General features: G+C 43.2%; 3 protein-coding genes across 5 annotated transcripts; 2 read left to right on the forward strand and 1 right to left on the reverse strand.

Annotated features, from left to right (window-relative positions):
• Positions 1 to 665: 665 nt before the first annotated feature.
• LOC147201256 (uncharacterized) lies at positions 666 to 5,654 on the forward strand. Its single transcript, XM_086117369.1, has 6 exons — positions 666 to 893; positions 1,234 to 1,308; positions 2,820 to 2,858; positions 3,025 to 3,186; positions 3,270 to 3,353; positions 4,075 to 5,654. Exons 1-6 carry the CDS (start codon positions 801 to 803, stop codon positions 4,513 to 4,515), a joined length of 894 nt encoding a protein of 297 aa, XP_085973495.1. The 5' UTR covers positions 666 to 800; the 3' UTR covers positions 4,516 to 5,654.
• A 361-nt stretch (positions 5,655 to 6,015) lies between these two features.
• On the reverse strand, positions 6,016 to 14,680 carry avil (advillin). 3 transcript variants are annotated; one of them, XM_086118277.1, is made up of 21 exons: positions 14,624 to 14,680; positions 12,957 to 13,080; positions 12,767 to 12,873; positions 12,597 to 12,671; positions 12,324 to 12,520; positions 12,137 to 12,245; positions 11,934 to 12,044; positions 10,485 to 10,690; positions 10,315 to 10,393; positions 9,491 to 9,589; positions 9,252 to 9,405; positions 9,068 to 9,168; positions 8,246 to 8,383; positions 8,005 to 8,163; positions 7,737 to 7,916; positions 7,511 to 7,668; positions 7,122 to 7,266; positions 6,854 to 7,042; positions 6,497 to 6,565; positions 6,318 to 6,428; positions 6,016 to 6,216 (listed from the first exon to the last, which is right to left on the reverse strand). In XM_086118277.1, the coding sequence occupies exons 3-21, from the start codon at positions 12,824 to 12,826 to the stop codon at positions 6,103 to 6,105; spliced, it is 2,454 nt and encodes an 817-aa protein (XP_085974403.1). In that variant the 5' UTR covers positions 12,827 to 12,873; positions 12,957 to 13,080; positions 14,624 to 14,680; the 3' UTR covers positions 6,016 to 6,102. The 3 variants fall into 3 exon arrangements, with proteins under 3 accessions (XP_085974403.1, XP_085974405.1, XP_085974406.1); XM_086118279.1 differs by having other exon boundaries at positions 12,767 to 12,876; XM_086118280.1 differs by lacking the exon at positions 12,957 to 13,080 and having other exon boundaries at positions 14,624 to 14,668.
• A 562-nt stretch (positions 14,681 to 15,242) lies between these two features.
• Positions 15,243 to 18,777, forward strand: olfml3b (olfactomedin-like 3b). The gene is made up of 3 exons (XM_086118281.1): positions 15,243 to 15,379; positions 16,042 to 16,327; positions 17,210 to 18,777. The coding sequence occupies exons 1-3, from the start codon at positions 15,281 to 15,283 to the stop codon at positions 17,992 to 17,994; spliced, it is 1,170 nt and encodes a 389-aa protein (XP_085974407.1). The 5' UTR covers positions 15,243 to 15,280; the 3' UTR covers positions 17,995 to 18,777.
• Positions 18,778 to 18,966: the final 189 nt, after the last annotated feature.

Raw genomic sequence — 18,966 nt, forward strand, 5'->3', positions numbered from 1 at the left:
GACTGGTTAGCACGTCTGCCTCACAGTGCAGAGGTGCAGGATTCGATTCCAGCTCCGGCCTTCCTGTGTGGAGTTAGCATGTTCTTCCCTGCCTGCGTGGGTTTTCTCCAGGTACTGCAGTTTCCTCCACATTCCAAAAACATGCATGGCAGGTCAATACAACAATCTAAATTGTCCTTAGGTGTGAGTGTGAGTGTAGATGGTTGTTTGTTTATGTGTGCCCTGCGATTGGCTGGCAACCGGTTCAGGGTGTTCCCCGCCTGCTGCCCAAAGACGGCTGGGGTAGGCTCCAGCACCCCCGTGACTCTTGTGAGGATAAAGCGGATCGGAAAATGGATGTTTGTGATTTTTTGGGGGGAAGGGGAGGCGTGCTGTGACATTTTTCGAAAGTAATATATGTATCTTGGGTCAATGAAGGTGGACAATGTAAAACATTGTGTGAAAATTGTTGTGTCAGTAGGGCCCCGGTGACCCTCCAATCGACCGACTTCAGTGCTGGGTATTCACTGCAATCATTTTAGTTACAGGGTACTTGACAAAGTCGCAATTTAACTAAGCTTTAATCATATTATAGGATATAAAATGTTAAGTGTGAAAATCCCTGTGATTTGTGGGCGTCACCTCGAGGCACTTTGTCCCTGGTGGCTCTCCGTACTTATCTGGGCTGGGCTTTGTCGTTGTACTGTTACTTTAGCAGCCCCGCTGAGTGTCTGTTACTGTTGCGTAGGAGAATCAAGAACGGCTTAAGTCAGAGGAGCTTGTCTTACATAAATACCACTTGTATAAAACAGTATCAAAAAATGCTTTCAGTCACTCTGGACAACAGCGGGTCTCCCAAGAAGCGGTCTTTATCACGTACCGAGGATGAATCACTCCGTAGCATCATAAAGGAGGTGAGCGGAGAGAACCAGTCAGCGTCTTTTAAAATATATATATATATATTTATCTAAGTATACAACTCGAATGGGGCGTTTGGTTTCTTTCAATAGTTCAACTTCACATGATGTAGTCAAGCGAGAATTTGGGCGTTATTTTTTTTCCAGCTCTAAATGACGTCTTATTTGAGCGAGAACAGATCGGTTTCAACCTACTTCCTCATACCAGCTAAATGTGCTGTTGTGTTGACTAATGCTGAAATGCTACGTGTTCTTTGTGTGTGTGTGTGTGTGTGTGTGTGTGTGTGTGTGCGCGTGCGCGCGTGCGTGCGCGCGTGCGTGTGCTCGTGCTCACCAGGCTGAGAGCTCATCCAGGCGTCTGACACGAAGCGACAGTCGACCAGGGACCTTGAAGAGGAGGCCTGACAGCCAGGTAAGGAGACCAACATGAACGTCTCTAGCATGAAAAAAAGAAGCGTCACTCATCTGGAGTTTATCTTTGTACGAGGTGTGTGTGAAAAATTCCCGGACTTTCATCACAAAATGTTAAATACATATTCAAAATTTGCGTTTTCACCTTTCGTGTGAGTCAGAAGATCAATCCTCATATTTAGAAAAGATCCTGCAATGTTTGCGTTCGTCATTTTGCGAGAAGAGGCCAGAGTTGCGTCCGGACAAATTGCACGCGCCTGCTCACAGTACTCTAAGCATCTGACAGTTCCTGGCTGAAAGAGCAATTGCTATGCTGGACCAACCTTCCTATTTGGTCGACATGGCTCGATGCAGAAATGCGGAGGATGCCAGAATAATCCTTGCAGGAGTACTGAATGCATGGCAGAAAAGGCTGGGAATCAGGGATGGCGTTACACCGTGGCTAGGAGAGGCTACAGCCCCAACAGAAATCTGTGTAGCCCCAGTTCAGAAAGGGCATTTTATCTTATATTTTAAAATATATTTTTTAATTATTGTTTTGTTTGTATTTGACAGGGCATCCATATATCTTTTGTGACACCAGTTCTGAAACATTTTCGACACGCCTTGTTTCTATTAGCCATTTCCAACGATACAATAATTTTAGTGAATAAATACAGTCATACCTCGGTTTTCAACCATAATCCGTTCCAGAAGGTTGTTCGAAAAACTGATTTGTTCGAAAACCGAAACCAGGCTCTTTTAAAAAGAAAATCTTTATTGAACACGTCTGGTCTGTAATTGAACGCTACACAAGGAAGCGTCACTTCCTCGTCTACCCGAGGAAGAGTTACTTCCTCGTGTAAGGAAGGCGAGAGGAGTCAAGTGACGCATATAAGTGCGCTCAGTTTGTTCGATAACCGAAATTCGGTCGTCATCCGAGGCAAAAAACCCCTCAGAATTTCTGGTAGAAAACCGATTTGGTCGAGAACAGAGACGTTCGAAAACTGAGGTTTGACTGTACAAATGTTTTGAATCATTCATAATTTCCCTTGACACACCCTTTGGAATCACTTTCGTCGAATGAAGCTTCATACAAGAGCTGCTCTGTGACATCATCAATTGAAAAAAAATACAGAAGGCAGAATTTTGTGGAGGCTACACCTCTATTGGAACTCATTTGTTTTTGCAAGTGTGTTTAATATTGTATCAGAGTACAGGTAAACCTATTTTTCAATTCTCTAATTTGCCAACAGTTAATTCCGTACTTTGTGTTACAGAATAACAAAAATACGAAAATCTGACTTTTAAACAAACTAAATTTTAAATCAAACTAAATGAAGGCTTTAGTTATACCAATACTAGTGTGAGCACATTGGTACATGTTGCTGCCTTTCCTGCATTTAGTGCATGTTAACTTCTTAGCTGGTCTCTTGAATGTAGCTATGGAAGCTTTGTTGTTGGATGCCCTTTGTGATGTTTGTCTGGTTAATGACAACATATTTTAATTTACTTCAAATGTTTTTCTTTCAGCATTCAGACCAGGACCTCTCAATAGGGCTCTCAGAAATGGTGACTATTTCTTTGCCGTAAATATAATTGGACACGAGCATTACACTCATTTCCGTTATGTCTCTCCTGAGGCTTATTCTTGAGAGCTTGTTAAGCGCACATCCACACCCACACGTGCCACGTGAATTCAGCCACCGTTGATTTTGTTACCATGTCTGCTGTGTAGCTGGAGCTGCAAGCCAGCTACGACGAGGCGGTGCACGAGTTGCGTGGGCTGGAGGTGGAGCGTGAAGCTCTGTTGTTCCAGGTGGACGTCCTGCAGGACACACTGGAGGGTGTGGAGGAGCTGCTGGCCGAGTCCCAGAGGGAGGCTGGGCAGGCTAATGTGGTACGAGATGCAAATGTATGGTAGTTTGGTCATGATGTGGCTTTGTGGCAAAAAAAAAAAAAAAAAATTCTGTCTGCTTTCAGGAGTTGGAGCGAGAGCGGGAGGCCAAGAGGAAGCTGGAGCGTTTGGTCCATGCTCTATTACAGGAAGTGGAGACATTAAAAGAGGTCATGTGACTTTAGAAAGGAAACTTAACACATGCGAAGGTTGTTCAACACAAAATGACTGACGACGTGCAATCAGCGTATTCTTTCCATACCCAATAGATTTTGAATGACAGGTGTCATAAGAAAGTGCTTCCTCAATCTTGTTTGTACTCTCCTTGATTGTTGTGCTGAGGCAAAGCAAGGTCTTGGTAGGTCCTAACTGATATGGAGTTTTGTTTTAGGCCAATGCCGATTGAGAGTAAAATTCCGATCACCGATTAATCGGCTGATTTAATTTTTAAGATAAATCATGAAAAATGTAACTAACATTTGGTCTTTAATGCTTACAATAAAAAGTAGGAATTATAGGGAGAACATTTAACTGTTTGACAATACAATTACCAGGGGTTTATATTTGAATGTTATTATAGTTGTCTTATGTTATCATGTGTTAATGTGTCCAAAATAAATAACTGGCTGATATTTTAAAAGCTAAGATCACCCGGTCGTAGCCTAGCAAGAACCTTAATGTATATTTTACATAAGACAAATCTCACAAGTTAACACCAAACGCAAGTCCTAAAACGAGGTACCGCTTAGGCCACTGCACAAATTTGTTTATTGCGTACAGTTCGTCACACCATCCGCCGAGACGTCAATTACAGAAAATATTCTCTGAAAAACATTACGAGGTGAATTCTAAGTGCCTGTAACCGGTTGTTGTTTTACTTTCTCTTCACAGGAAAAAAACATCCGTTTGCATGTATCGGCGGACACAAGTGAAGTGGACGCAACGAAACGAGGATGTGAAATGAACGAACCCGCCAAGAACGCCCCACTATCTAATTTTTCCAAAGAAGCGATTGCTGCGTCTGAGGACGTGCGTCCGACTAAGGGAGATGAGGGGGGCGTCGTGACCAAAGTGAAGTGGGTGGCCAACAGCGCCCCCTCCCTCGCACTTGACCCGCTCCGTGAGGACGGGGTGCACCGGAGGCCTTACGAATGCCAACGAGACGCATCCCCGGACAAGAGCGACTCGGATACCGCAAGCACGTACGAGGACGCGTCTGCGGAGACTCCCGAGCAGGACGACGACCCTTTGGAGTTGCCGCACGACTCGGCAAGTAAAGATGACGTCGACTCTCAGGAGCCCCAAACCGGTGATAACTGCATTGTCTCTTAATTTATTTGGAAACCACACACCGTTTTTCAAAGCTGCCAGTCTCAAGATGGCTCACAAGCTGATTCGTTGTTGCCAATACTATCTTTACTACGTGTCTTCTTTTTGATACTCTTTCAAGAAAAGTTAGCCGCTGCCTGGAAAAGAAAAAGTTGATTTGTATCCAGTGGAACTAGAGGCCCATAGACTGACTTGTCTGCATTATGTCCCCATCATTGTGGTTGCAGTTCAGGAAAACGTTGTTTTGGGAGACTTAATCCGAGAATCTTGTATTTGGTGACTTTTTTTTTTTTTTGTAAGGTCATTATAAAAATTTCGTAAATGTAAGGGAACTGCAATTTATTCACTGCCTGACCGAGTGACAAGTCGTGTTCTTATGTCTTTTGTATTGTTAATTTTGAGGATTGAGGGGGGAATTGGCTGCATTTGCACTTTTCATAAGGTTGTGCTTTGAAAAACATTCCATTTCGAACCAGTAACATGCCAACCAGGGAAAGCAAGTCCTTTGTCTGCATGAGAAGCCTGCATTGTTGCACATTTGCAGTGCATTTTTCATGTCCGATTGCTGTATACTTTTTTTTTTTTTAACATCCTATGGGAGCTATTTGCATGAACTTCTACGTCACGTTTTTACTTCCACAGGGCACATACATTGTATACCAGTTTAAACACTGTTTTGCACTTAGAAACCTTACAAAATTTCACAAATCAAATTTTCTATTTTCATCTTGCTAATGTACCATTGTCATACATGAACGTCCATCTTTCCACTTAAGTATCTTCTTGTGGTGGTGAACATTTCTAATGATTTCATACATTTAGCCAATCAACGTGATTGCTGTCAGTACTTGATGAGCCACACAAAACTCCGGTGATTGTTTTTGATGTGGCATTGTAACTGCTGCAGTGCGTTCTCTTAAAACAAATTTGTCATGATATCAAGTTCATGTTATTAGTAACTCTGACCCGGATACTCTTGTTTAAAGATTTTCAAATGGTTTCCTTCAACATGTTAACTCAGTTTTCAAATCGTTTACCGGTATGTGCTTTTTCCATAAAAAAATGCAAAAAATGTTTATCTGTAAGAGTACAAAAGACTTGTAGATAGACCAGAAACTTTGGAATAAAAGGACTTGATCAAACTGGTGTGCTTTCTCTTTCATATTTATGTTGATGGGCCCCAAAGTACAAAAAAAACCACACACACAACCGAAAGGTTACTTGCATTGTTGCATATGACAAAACCAAATATTCATATTACATTTTGATGTTAGGTTGTATATCAAATTATAGGTGACCAACGTGTCCAATTTTATTCAAATGTTTTAGCTGGCTGTGCTATACCATTATTAGCCAACAGGTGGCAAACTAGATTTTCGTTTGAATGGAAGCAGATTAGCCTCTGCCAGACGTTCAGTGTAAAGTTATGTTGCCATCATCATTAACGCCCATTATGCTTATTATGTTAGGAATAATAAACCACTGATGGAAACCACAAACGTGTACATGTCACTTGTCTATTTTTTATTACAATGCACTCAGTAGTTGGGAGTTGTTGGGGAGTGAGATGAAGATTTCTCTCTTTCTCTGTCAAAACAGCCCCTTTTCTTTTTTCAAGTTGAGTTGTCTCCATTTTGGCAGGTTTGCAAATTCGTCTTTGGTGATTCCGAAAATGTGGCAGAAGTCTGAGTCGGTGAGGTACCTCTGAAAAGCAATCAACGAAATACATTTTGGGAAACTGTGGCTTTCTGCCAGTAGATTTGTTTCATGCCAATCTATGAATAAAATAAAACGGAGTGAAGTACCTCTTTCTGGGTGGGGTCCACGTTTCTAGGCAACTCACTTACTAGCGTTTTGACTAAAACCTCAGCCGGAAAACACTGAAAGCTTGCATCATTTTCAACACTGCTGTAAACCTAGAAAATGACAACAGTCAAAGCCGCCGATTAACTTCTTAAAACCATCTTTTTGTGAGTGTACATACATTGAGAACATCAACAGGGCTCATTGCGTTTCCCAGCTCCTTCTTCAGTTCCTCATAGCTCTTCCCTTCCTGCCAGACAAATACAAACAAGCCACTTCATTAGGTACACCCACCCAAGCTATGAGCCGCTACAAAATTTGGAAAAAGCTCATGATGTGCTCGGATTGCTTTAGTAATAGTGTTTTTTCGGTCAACCATTTTGTACGAAGATACACCTCCGCATGTAAACTATGATTTAAAGGTCAATAATACCTTGAGGGCAGCACTAATCAATATGGGGAGTATTAGTACTTTTTGTAAAGGTTGACATTTTTCCACTCAATGGCAATTCATGTTTCATTGAAAACATGTGCTTACACTCCATTTGTAAGGGTCCCAAGCAGTGAACCAGCCAGTGAAGGTGGGCGGCTCGAACCCTTGCTTGATCAGGATGATAGGGGTGTCTGGATCTCTACCACCCGGGTGTGTGCGCAGGTACTCCTGGCTGCTCACCACTGCCTCTTTGCGTTCTACTCTGTTGGCCTCTTTGCCAATCCACAAAAACACCTAATACGGCAGATTCATCATAAAGCAAGACAATATACTGTAGCGTGTTTAGCATATGGTATGCTTCCCCCTTCCCTACCTGGTCCCATGTGTCTAGTAACATGACATCATCTTCATTGAGGTCGTCCTGTGTAAACTGGGTCACCTCGGTCACCTTGAAACGTCCCGACTTGTTGGAGCATTCGAAAAGGCGTGGCTCGTGATCCAAAACCGTCTCCTGCAACCTGTGGACACACCCACACCCACACCCACACACACACACACACACACACACACACACACACAGGCTTCAGGGGCATGGTCAATGCATACACACTGGTACACACAAACACAAAACCCATGGAGTCTAACGGACACAATCATACAAACACATTTGGACGACGGGAGATATGGACACACGCACAAACACACAGAGAAAAGGACAAAAACTCACGCCCGCCTCAAACGCTAGCCCTCAGCCACCTTTACCTCTTGTCATCTGCATAGGGAACCTGTCCCCCGAGCGTCTCCCAGAATTCGAAAGGCTCATGTCCCTCTGCAATAATCTGGCTCTGGATGCCTTCCAAGTTGTGTCCAATCACGGAGCTGATCTCCTTTGCCATGTCCCTCTCATCTCCACTTGCTCCCTAAAACCACCAGACATCATTGACTTTCTAATGCCACCATTGTTTACATCAGAGGGCCTGCTCTGTACCTTTCCACACCACAAGTACAGTCCACTCTGACTCTTAAGCAGAAAAACGTCGTTGGAGTTGAGAGAAGAAGCCAGTGCTGGAACCTCAATAGCTCTCGTATTGGCGGGCTCATAACCATGAACCTGGAACAGTCGCACTGATGGATCTGGCTCCGAAATTCCTTTTCTAGAGGAGCCCCCCTGACACAGACGATGACACAGAAGAGGGATTGCAAACATTACATGGGGCAGACACAAAAGCCCACTGGGATTCAATTCACATTCATACCTCAAAGATGACCATTTTGCCTTTGAAAATGGCCAAAAAATGTCTTGGTTCTTTACCCATGGTCACCCTCACTTGAACCGGCGCCCCACCGTACATGTGGTCCATATCTATGGCATGGAGCGCAGACGCTGCCAGTTCATCCTGTGTGGCACGGCGGCCCTAAAATAGTGCGCGTTGATTTGAGCTTAGTTCCGCCTCCAAAGATGAGGCAGAGAGTACAAGTCAGCGTTGGGAGCGTCACCTGCCATATGTAGAGCAAGTAGCTCTGCTTGTTTTTCACCAGGTAAGTATAAAGGATCAAGTAACAGTCCCCTCCGTAGAAGTAGCCCTGATGTTGAGGGTCCACTGGCACCAGCTCCAGATTCTCAATTCTCCAAACCTGAGTGCAATTGTAGTCGTTTGATTATCTTCGATTGTCATTTTTGTTCATCATTGACTGTCATACACTTTTGAGCTTCATGTCAATGCTATTATGGCAGGAATGATGCTATGAATCGTGGATGCAAGGGTGTGCATGGATGGCAGATATACTTCAAAGGTGTATTGACCTTTTTTTTTTGTATTAACTCCTCATGTTTGTGAAGCACTTGATTCCTCTCTTGAGTAGTGCTACATAAATAAACTGTACTTACTGTCTTCAAGGCAACCGGGAGTAGGAAATAGCCCAAATAGATTTTTTTGAGGTCAAAAGTTTAAAAAAAAAAATCGTAAAGTTGATATGTCGACAAGCTACGGTATACGGGAAATATGATGAAAACAATTTTTTTGTTGAAATAAATGTTAAGTTTTTTTCATATAGTACATCAAATCTATCGACAGAATCTTTACCCCAATTTCTAGAGAAATCGTTTCTAGATGGAGTCGTATTTTTAGTTGGCATGGCCATTGTGGTGTGACATTCAACCAATACAGGCTCGGACGTCCCATTGCACATTTTCTAGTTGGAAGCATTTCTAACTTGCCAGCATTGTTTTCTTTTTTTGCCTTATGGTCAATTAACGGCAATCAGTTAATAAAAACCAAAAAAATAGAATGTTTTAAGACTGGACACATGGCCACGGACCTCCACTTGGCCTGTACCATCGTCCACCATCCTCTCTTGCGCAGCAATCTCTGGCCTCTCGTGCATCAGAGACACATCAAATTTCTCCTGTCTGACAGTAGCTGACAAAAAAAAAAGATTCACTAATTGCACAGTCATTGGCTTATTATACTTGTAGAGTAATGTCGCGGCCAACGTCACATACCAACTTTCCCCATTGTGTGTACTCTGCCCAGGCCTTGAGTCTGGTCCTTCACTGTCCACGTCTGGAACAGTTGCTTGAAGAGAGCCGATTCACCGCCGTCATTTATCACCTCCACATTTGTTGTGGCGGGATAGTTTTTTGCTTTGATAAACTCCTAAAAAGACCAGTCGAACAGTGAGAGGATGTCATCATATTTTATGATGACATCCAACAACAAAATGGCCGAACGTGCCACTCACCAAAGATCTGCTTATGGCCATCTGCCTCTCGGCTTTATTCGCTTTCTTCCCCTTCCATACAAACACTTTTGACCCACCGTGGTCCAGGATGTAGCAGTCCTGTATACATTTGACCAATGGCTCTCAAATTGTTTACCACCTCAACTACCATCATGACCAACATTACAACACAGTAGTGGTTCATCAAAACAAGACGCAGGTATATTGTAAACCATTATAACATGATGCACTCTTAGAACAGCAACACGGCACTTAAATTAATCAAGAGAGATATTTTTAAAATACAAAAAAAACGTTTTGTGAGTCAATGAAAATATATTGTACATAAAAGTTAAAATAAATATTAAACGACTTTTTATTGTGAAATGTTTCATGGAACGGAACCGCACTCAGGCAGTGATTCTTTCACATACCACTAGAGGGAGTCAACATTTCATCCATCCATCCATCCATTTTCTAAATTGTTTATCCTCACAAGGGTGGAGGAGTGTGCTGGAGCCTATCCCAGCTGTTTTTTAAAAAACTTGACAGATGTGCCTGGGCATTTGTTGAAAAAAAAAAGCATTTTTCTTTTTATTTGATAATATTTTTTAAGTGTTATTATTTATAATTACATAATTTTTTTAAAAAAGTGTGTTTGTGCAAAATAGTTCATTTTATTTCATTATTTACAATAAAACAAGTATTTCAATACAAGAATGGTATGCAAAAAAAAATACATGCAACAAATATTATAAGACTCTTGATCATGTAAATGCTCAGTGGTCTGAATTAAATCCCCTTCGAGACTCTAGGGGCCTTTAAAGTCAAAGAAAGCAACTCACATTATTGTTGAGTAGTTCCTGAACCAGTGGCCTGCGAGCAACCTCTACGACCTTCATCTGCCCTTCAGCATCTGACACACTGGGAGAAGTGCACACATAGAGGATGCACACATTGAGGAATCCTCACACGGACTGGAAGAAACACCGAATAGCATTGGTCTACATCTTACTGATAAAGAGTGAGGTTTCCCGTTTGTTCCTTGTGAGGGCCTTTGTCAGGAGATCCGTCCATCAGATGGATGCGCCTCTCCCCAAGAATGCCAATCAGCAAGTCCATGATGTCAGGGGAGTTGTCCTCCTCGTCACCTTCAATCACCTTGATCTCCGCCCGACCTCCTCGCTCTCTGTCTCGGATGTCTTTGGCCAACAGCATACTCTGGGGGGGCAAAAAATACGTTATCGTTTTTTTTCATACTGCTCCCACTACAACAACAACAACTTCATGATGATTGTGATGATGACGATGATAAGAAGTAGAAACTACCGAATAATTGTATATTAATCTAAGCACATTACTACTAATTACTTGCCTAGCAGTGTCAGTAAGAATGCCATCAGGATTTGAGTAAAAGTACAGAACTGACTAAACTGTTGTAACAATGTAGAAGATGTGTAAAAACGCAGTTAGCAATCATTTAAAACCCACAGAGTGCCTTTAGCAATCATTTAAAACACACAGAGTCCCTTTGCAAAAATATAGGATACTCTAGTTGTGTCAACGTGCCTTAACTAAAACAACGTAGTAAAAAATAGGATTTTGTTTTTGTTGTTGTTGATAAATACATGCATGTAACTGTCTAATAATGTTGCAATGCTGTTGGGTGCCCTTTGTAATATTATCGTATAGTTTATGATTGTGTCACAGTGCAGTTTGCAACTACTATTTCTCCTACCACCACTGAGCATTTGTGTTGGAATACAGTAATCGCAACGGAGCGCTTAGTTAATCATGTACTCACATTTCTTAATACAGGGGTGTCAAACTCATTTTTGCCGTGGGACACATTTTAGTTACCGTTTCCCTTGGAGGGCCATTATGACTGAAACCATATAAAAAAGTCAAGAGTAACGGTTTATTCAACTCTTGTTTAAGTTACTGTAATGAGGGGTTTGGTCACAGGAAAATGCTTACAGTATGTCTGTAATTTATTAAACATGAGAATTTAAAATTTTGAGAGATTTTAGCAAGCATTTAGACAGTTGACATGTCTGACTGGCTTTCGCGGGCCACATAAAATGATGTGGCGGGCCAGATCTGGCCCCCGGGCCTTTAGTTTGACATCTGTGTCTTAATACATACTGTATGTGAAGGTACTTGAAGGTAACTGGGTATCTACATGCCCGTATTCACTGCTGAATACCTAATTAAAAGTATTAAAAGTAATCGCAACACAAGCACTCAGCAGTAATTGTTTTCATTATAATCAGTAATTACATCATATGCTGTATTTGCCATATTTCAATGATGCGGAATTACGATAGTTATTTGTGTGTAGTCTGAATATATTTCAAAAACGCAGAAATTAGCCCCTTTACATTAATCGTTCAACAATAATGTAATCGCTCCTAAATTGTGCATGACAGTATACTCAGCGGTCACGTGCATCCAATAATCTTACTTTAAGTCTTTCCTGCTTGTTGCTCTTCGGTCCATTCCACTGGATGATAGTTTTCCCGATGTCCAGTAGAAACACATCGCCGAGGTTGAAGCTCTTCCAGCACAGTGCCACCTGAAACCAGTTGGGAGCAGCGGCGGCGTTTGTACACAAGGCGCTCTGTGCCCCCGCTGTGTTACGTAACCGGCCCGAAATCCAGCGCTCACCTCCTTGGCCACCACCCGTTTCCTCCCTTTGACATGAAGCAGCCTGTGTACGTCGTAGGTGTTGATTTCAGTGTGCCTCATGCCCGATGCAACTCCACCTTTCTTGTAGCTGCGGCATGTGACACAGGGTGGGTCAAACGGAAATAAATCTAGGGTTACATTCCTCTTGGCTTTCACATTCACTCACATTATTCCTTGCTTGAAATAACCCCTGAACACATCGGACTCGTGCTCCTGAACTTCTCTGTGCTGGACCGGTGTGGAACCCAAATAATCATCCAATTGGGCGGTGTAAACTGCGGCGGCACCTTGCTCATCTTGAGAGGACTGTGAGCCGATCCAGAAGTGGATGTCATAGTGGAGGGAGTTTTTTACCTTTTGGGTCTGGAGATTCAAGAGTCATACAGTCAGTCAACATCACAAATGCTACACTATGAGGATGGATAAATTGTGTACTTACATAGAGAACAACATAGCAGTCACCCTCATAAAAATGTCCGCAGGACTTCTCGGGGACTTGAACAAGCTCCATTTTCTGTTTCACATGGAGAGGACGCCTGTTTGCACCATTACATTGTAAAAGTATTCATCACTTTTACGACAATATGTGATGGGAAACTACACAAGTACCTCAATTCTCCAGATGATAATCCCAGGGGTGTGAGTTACGGCTCTAAATGTGTACTCCATGTTGCACGGCGTTGTGGTGGGCCGCTTTGATTCCTTGTTAATTTCACCTGCTCAAATAAAAACATCACCCAAACCGATAAAATGTTTCAACAAGATACACATCGTACACGGTGCAACACATAGAACATACCTTCAAAGAGTTGATCTTGGTTAACTTGGTTACAACAAAAAGCCTCCTTTCATTCAATGCAGCTGGCAAGAGAATTTGCATGCATTTGCGTGTTTGGGACTTTTCACAAAGTTCTGCCCAATCGCTGAGGATGACACATGACCATGTAGGCAAATTGGTCAAACAAAAATGGACTCATATTCTAATTTGAACATGCACACTTTTTTCCATTGCCACCTGGCTGTAGGCCCAGCAGAGTTTGTACACTAAATATAAGTGAACCCCCCCCCCCCCCCCAAAAAAAAACAAAAAAATCATGCTACAACTATACACACGGAATATAAAAACACATCTTAAGCTTTGTTGTTTGCCGTTTGAAGTCATGTCATTGCCCAACATGGCATCTGCTTTGAAAATGATTGTTTCATTTATATTTCCATCTTGGTAGTAATTTGAATAGTACGTCTGCTACACAGGTTTATGTTCTGGGTCTGAATCTCAACTCCCAACTTTCCTTTGTGAAGTTCAATTGTTCTTTTTGTGCTGAGAGGCTATTCTTGTATATTTCCTCCCACGTTCCAAAAGAATGCGTGTTAGCTTCATAGTCGACTTTAGGAGCTCTATTTTCATGACCGGTGTAAACATGGTGTGGAGAACCAATGCATGGGCAGGTTAGACTGGAGGATCTACAAGAGGTAGGGCTGCATCACTGAGGGAGTGGTCACAGCTGACTTTAATCAAAATGGCGCCTTTCACGTCCTTCAAATCTGCCGCACTAGTTGCGCAATAGAGTAAAAAACCATCAACCGTTAATATCTGTGCCGCCCAGAGCAGCAATTGTTTTGAGGGTTCAATGCCCGCTGTTCTATGTCACCAAAACAACTACAAACAGAACGCTAGTTGCGATTTGTCTTCACATGCTCTGACATTGGCGTTTCTCATCAAAAATCAGTTGGGATAGGCTCTAGCTCACCTGTGATGTTAATAAGAAAAATGGATGCATATTTGATTTTAGTTGTAATTAGTAATGTGAAATCATTTTGTAACACCTTTCATATGACTTTGGGCATCGTCTTTATATTCAAAGAAAAGTGAAGAGGAGACTAGTAAGGGTCAAGGTAAGCCTTGTAGATGTAAATGTATATCACTTTTTTCCAAGGACTTCTCCTCACATGCGCATAAACGCGTAAGAGGCCACGAGTGACAAGTTAAAATAACATTTTAAGCCTTGTAGAATCGAAAACGCTACTTATGACTTTGCCCTTTTTCCATGAATCCTCGCATGAGCCTCCACTGGAATGATGTCATGCAAGTTAGTGGCCAAAATGAAACGCAATGACACACCATTTTAAGTTGAGATGCCTGGAAAATGGTGATGAATCACAGTTTAAGCACAGTGGGGTCACTTGGGCCTTTTTGTTTTTTCGATCCAAGTGGAAAAAATATGGCACAACAATTATTCCTTTCAGCTTTTTGATCTTCGAAGACGACAGAAGGTGGAAATAATTACAGAGTAACCAGACTAACGTACTACTCAAGCCAACTACTGTTTGGCTTCCTCCGGCCCTATAATTAAAAGTACTGTGATCTGGCTAAAGACAAAGTTACAACCTAAACGTCTTTCAACGTGCAATGTGCAACTCTTGTATCTGTAAAGTGAAGACAGGATGCTAACAAATCATACTCACGATTCCTCAAGAGATTTGATTAAAATGTTCGACTTGCTCAGGCAGAGGTGCAATGCAATCTCCGTCGGAACAACGCATTACTTTGGCAACGCGGGGCTTTTAAGATCATGGACAGAAAGGCAATGATGACATAAAGGACTCTGATTGGCTGATGTCATGCTGCTCACAGCCACGAAGAAGACATACGGTACATCCCGTGCCTGCGTGGGTTTTCTCCGGGTACCCCGGTTTCCTCCCGCGTTCCAAAAAAATCCATGGCAGGTTAATGGAACACTCGAAATTGTCCCGAGGTGTGAGTGTGAGCGCAAATGGTTGTTCCTCTCTGTATGCCCTGCAATTGGTTGGCAACAGGTTCAGGGTGTCCCCCGCCTACTGCCTAAAGACAGCTAGGATAGGATCCAGCACGCCCCGCGACCCTTGCGGGGATAAAGAGGTTCAGAAAATGGATGGATGGATAGATATACTGTACCCTGTTCCCTACATTCTGCACCAGGTAGAAGCCGAAGAGGAAACAAGGGGGACAGGCCTGTCTCTTCCATCTCCACCAGATGTTCTTAGCTCCTCCCATTTAGCTCAGCTGGACATTCCAGCCCACCTCTAGGGATCTGCCGGCTCCGCCACACACTCGGCCAGTCTACGCGAGCAGGAGGAAACATAATGAGAGGACTCGTTGTCTTCGTCAGTGCCGTGTGTTTGGCCAGCGCACAGCACCAGGCCCTCATTGACTACTTGGAACGTCGGCTGCTTGCGATAGAGGTGAGACTTTTCTTCTTGTGCTCCACGAGGAAATTTCCAGGAATAGGGCAAAGGCAATGGAATGCAGATGTGCCTCAACCCTGCGGAAAACTTTTCAAAGCCGTTATAGTGTTTAGGTTCCATTTAGTATCCACTTTTGACATGGGAAGGACATAAAAAGATGCAAATCGGGTGCATTCATCTTGTCCGCCTTGTTGAAACAGCAGAACACGGAACCGCAGAGGATTGCATTTATCAGGCTGATCAAGGAAGTTGTTATTTCACCATCAATATCCCGTGTGGAAAGTCTCCAAAAAAAGTCCATTGGAGTCTCTTGCCGGAGACTTGTTATCCTTTAATGGTACAGTCACTATACCACGAAAGGAAAATAATAGTTTGGCGTCAAGGAAAATTGAAGATGCTGTTCATCGTACGTAGAATTTCTAACATGGATTATGCCTGAAATCCATGTCAATATTGTGCCTTGACATTCCTCACTCCATATGTTTTATTTGTTAATCCTCCTGTACAGAGAGGGAAAAACTTTCTTGGCTGAAGGACAAAGGTTGATGTCATGACCATGTCAGTGCTTCTCTCTCGGAATACTTTGAAGTCTGCTAATTCGAATTCTTTCTTTGAAATCTGTACGTCCGTATCTGACCTGGCCCGCTTCAACAAAATAGGACCGCATCTCCCTGTGGCACGAACAGGCCACCCGCTACGCCTCAGAGCTGCGCGAACTCAAACAACACATGGTTTCTCAGCTTGAGAACCTGGACAAAGAGAAGGAGACACTCCGTGTGAGTCTGGACAGCATGGGGATGCGAGTGGACCGGGTGGAGCGTGAGCTGGACTACTTGGAGACCCAGAACGGTGCTCAACCGTGCGTGGATGTGGACGACAAGCTGATCGAGCAGCAGGTCACTCAGGTGCAGGAGAAGCAGAAGACCAAATACTTCAAACTCACTGGTGAGAGATTGCGCTGCTCCGAATTGAAGTGTTGCTAACTGGGAATGAGCCATCTTCACATGGCACAACTCATGAGAGATATTTGAAATAAGCATAAGCAAAAAAAAAAAGTGGCACAGCAGACTACTGGATAGCAGTGCACTCCAGGGTGTACTGCGCCGAATATACTTCAGCACACCCGCAACCCGAGTTAAGATAAGCAGTATAGAAGATGGACAAATGTTATTCAATTGACGTATTCAATTGAAAACACCACAAAGACATATTTAATCCATCCATCCATTTTCTGATCCGCTTCTCCTCACAAGGGTCGCGGGGGGTGCCGGAGCCTATCCCAGCGGTCTTCGTGCAGTAGGCGAGGGACACCCTGAACCGGTTGCCAGCCAATCGCAAGGAACACACAGACGAACAACCATCCGTGCTCACACTCACACCTAGGGACAATTTGGAGTGTTCAATCAGCCTGCCGTGCATGTTTTTGGAATGTGGGAGGAAACCGCAGTACCCGGAGAAAACCCACGCAGGCACGGGGAGAACATGCAAACTCCACACAGGGAGGCCGTAGCTGGAATTGAACCCGGTGCCCCTGCACTGTGAGGTCGACACGCTAACCACTGGACCACCCGACATATTTAATGTTACGTTTTTTTGTTTGTTTGTTAGTTTTAGTGGAAGTAATGCACACCAGCTGGCAACAATGGATAAATATTGAACTGAATTCACTGAAATTTGGTTAAGTTCCTTTCCATTGAACAAGTCATTCATATTTAGGGTGAATCTAAGAAAAAAACAATCCCATGCCATTTTGGGGTGCAAATGGTAGCAATGTTAAATTAGCATGAGCATGATGAGGGGATGCATTTGTGTTTCTCTTTTTCTTAGACTGCAACGACATGCTCTCCACCATAAAGGCTATGAAGATCTTGAAGCGATTGGGAGGTTCCAAGGGAATGTGGACCAGAGACACCGGCGGGGGGTCTGGGAAGGTCTTTATCTTTAATGGAACCGACGAAGACACCATCTTCGAATTTGCCACCGTGCAAGATTTTACTCGTTCGCAAGGCCTGTCTGACTCCAGGCAGCTGAAGCTTCCCACCGCTTGGCGGGGGACGGGACACATCGTCTATAACAATCACGCCTATCTTGTGATTCAGGAGGATGAATTGACGCTGGTCAAATATGACTTGAGGAACAAGTCTGTGGTAGATAGCGCGGTGTTCCCAGACCAGGACTACATCCCAGTGTACAGCCTGAGCCCTGAAACCGTGATGGACCTGGCTGTGGATGAAGAAGGCCTGTGGGTCATTTACTCAACACTTCAGAATGAGCAACACATCTCCCTGGCTAAAATAGACACTCGCTCGCTGAGCATCGAGCAAACGTGGGACACGAGCTGCCCGAGACAGAACGCAGAAGCGGCCTTTGTCATCTGTGGCACGCTGTACGTGGTCTACAACTCGGAGCAGCCCGGGCGATCCCACGTCCAGTGTTTGTTCGACGTCAATGACATGGTAAGCAATGACGACGCGCCGCTGATTTACTTCCCCAAACGTTACGGGGCTCACGCCAGTCTCAAGTACAACCCGCTGGAGCAGCTGCTCTATGCCTGGGATGATGGCTTCCAGATTCTCTACAAACTTGTCATGAAGAAGAAACTTGAGGTTTAGGACTAAACAACAAAATCCACAACCCACATTGTGGTATAGCTCAGAAGTAGTTTTGGCCACATTGCATCGTGTGAGCCTACTGGCCAGTGGAGTTTATATAACTTTTGTACTGTTGTATGTTTCGCGTCTCTTCATATTGTCACAATGTGTTTACTGTGCAGTACATGAAGGAAAGTGTCCATTTCTTGTCTTTTAGCTGCTGACAACCTTCTGCCTGGAAGGATCTTGTACTTAACTCTGCTTTTATCATTCTTTGACATTTCTATCAAGATTTTGATTGCCTTTTTTTAAAATCTGCATTCCATTTTCACACACAAAAGGGAAAAGAGTCGCCATGAAAGTCAAACGTTTGCTTTTCCTAAAGCAGAGGGACAGTCTAAATATCTGCAGGCATAACCAAATTTCCGGCTGGTTTCCACTGGGCTCTTATGTGAGCAGTGCTTTGTCCTGTTAAGTTTTTGCCTGGTTCTGATTATAGCTCATAAAGGCAAAGCCAACTGATTGAGATACAGTTTACTTAATCCTGTTATGATGAAATACAAACATGTGTGATCCCCCCCGATTTTGTCTGTATGTTCCATGTAATCATATGTGACAGCAATGGTTCAAACCAGTGGAGAAGTGATTCCGTTCAATCTCATAGCAACATTCGATAATGATTTGCTATTTAGTGGTATTTGCTAGCTGGCTAGCACCGTTGTTTCCCTCTTTACACTGTGGAGCTCTGTAAACCAAGACTGATCAGATTGAGCTGTTTTTCACAAAATAAATTTATGAAAAGTACCAACTGGTTAAGGCATTTGGTTATTCGTCAACATTGTCGAATCAAAGTCTATTTTTAGTTCAACACATGAACATAACTTACAAGTTTAAGGGAAGGGATGGGGGTGGTGGATGTTGTAATTTTCCAAAATGACTTTTTGTCATATTTGCTCTGTCAGTATGACCTGCCAGTAGTACATGAGTAAAATG

This window comes from Hippocampus guttulatus, chromosome 8, assembly GCF_054856545.1.
Source record: "Hippocampus guttulatus isolate MCC_2025c chromosome 8, RoL_Hgut_1.0, whole genome shotgun sequence".
NCBI classification, from domain to species: Eukaryota; Metazoa; Chordata; class Actinopteri; order Syngnathiformes; family Syngnathidae; genus Hippocampus; species Hippocampus guttulatus.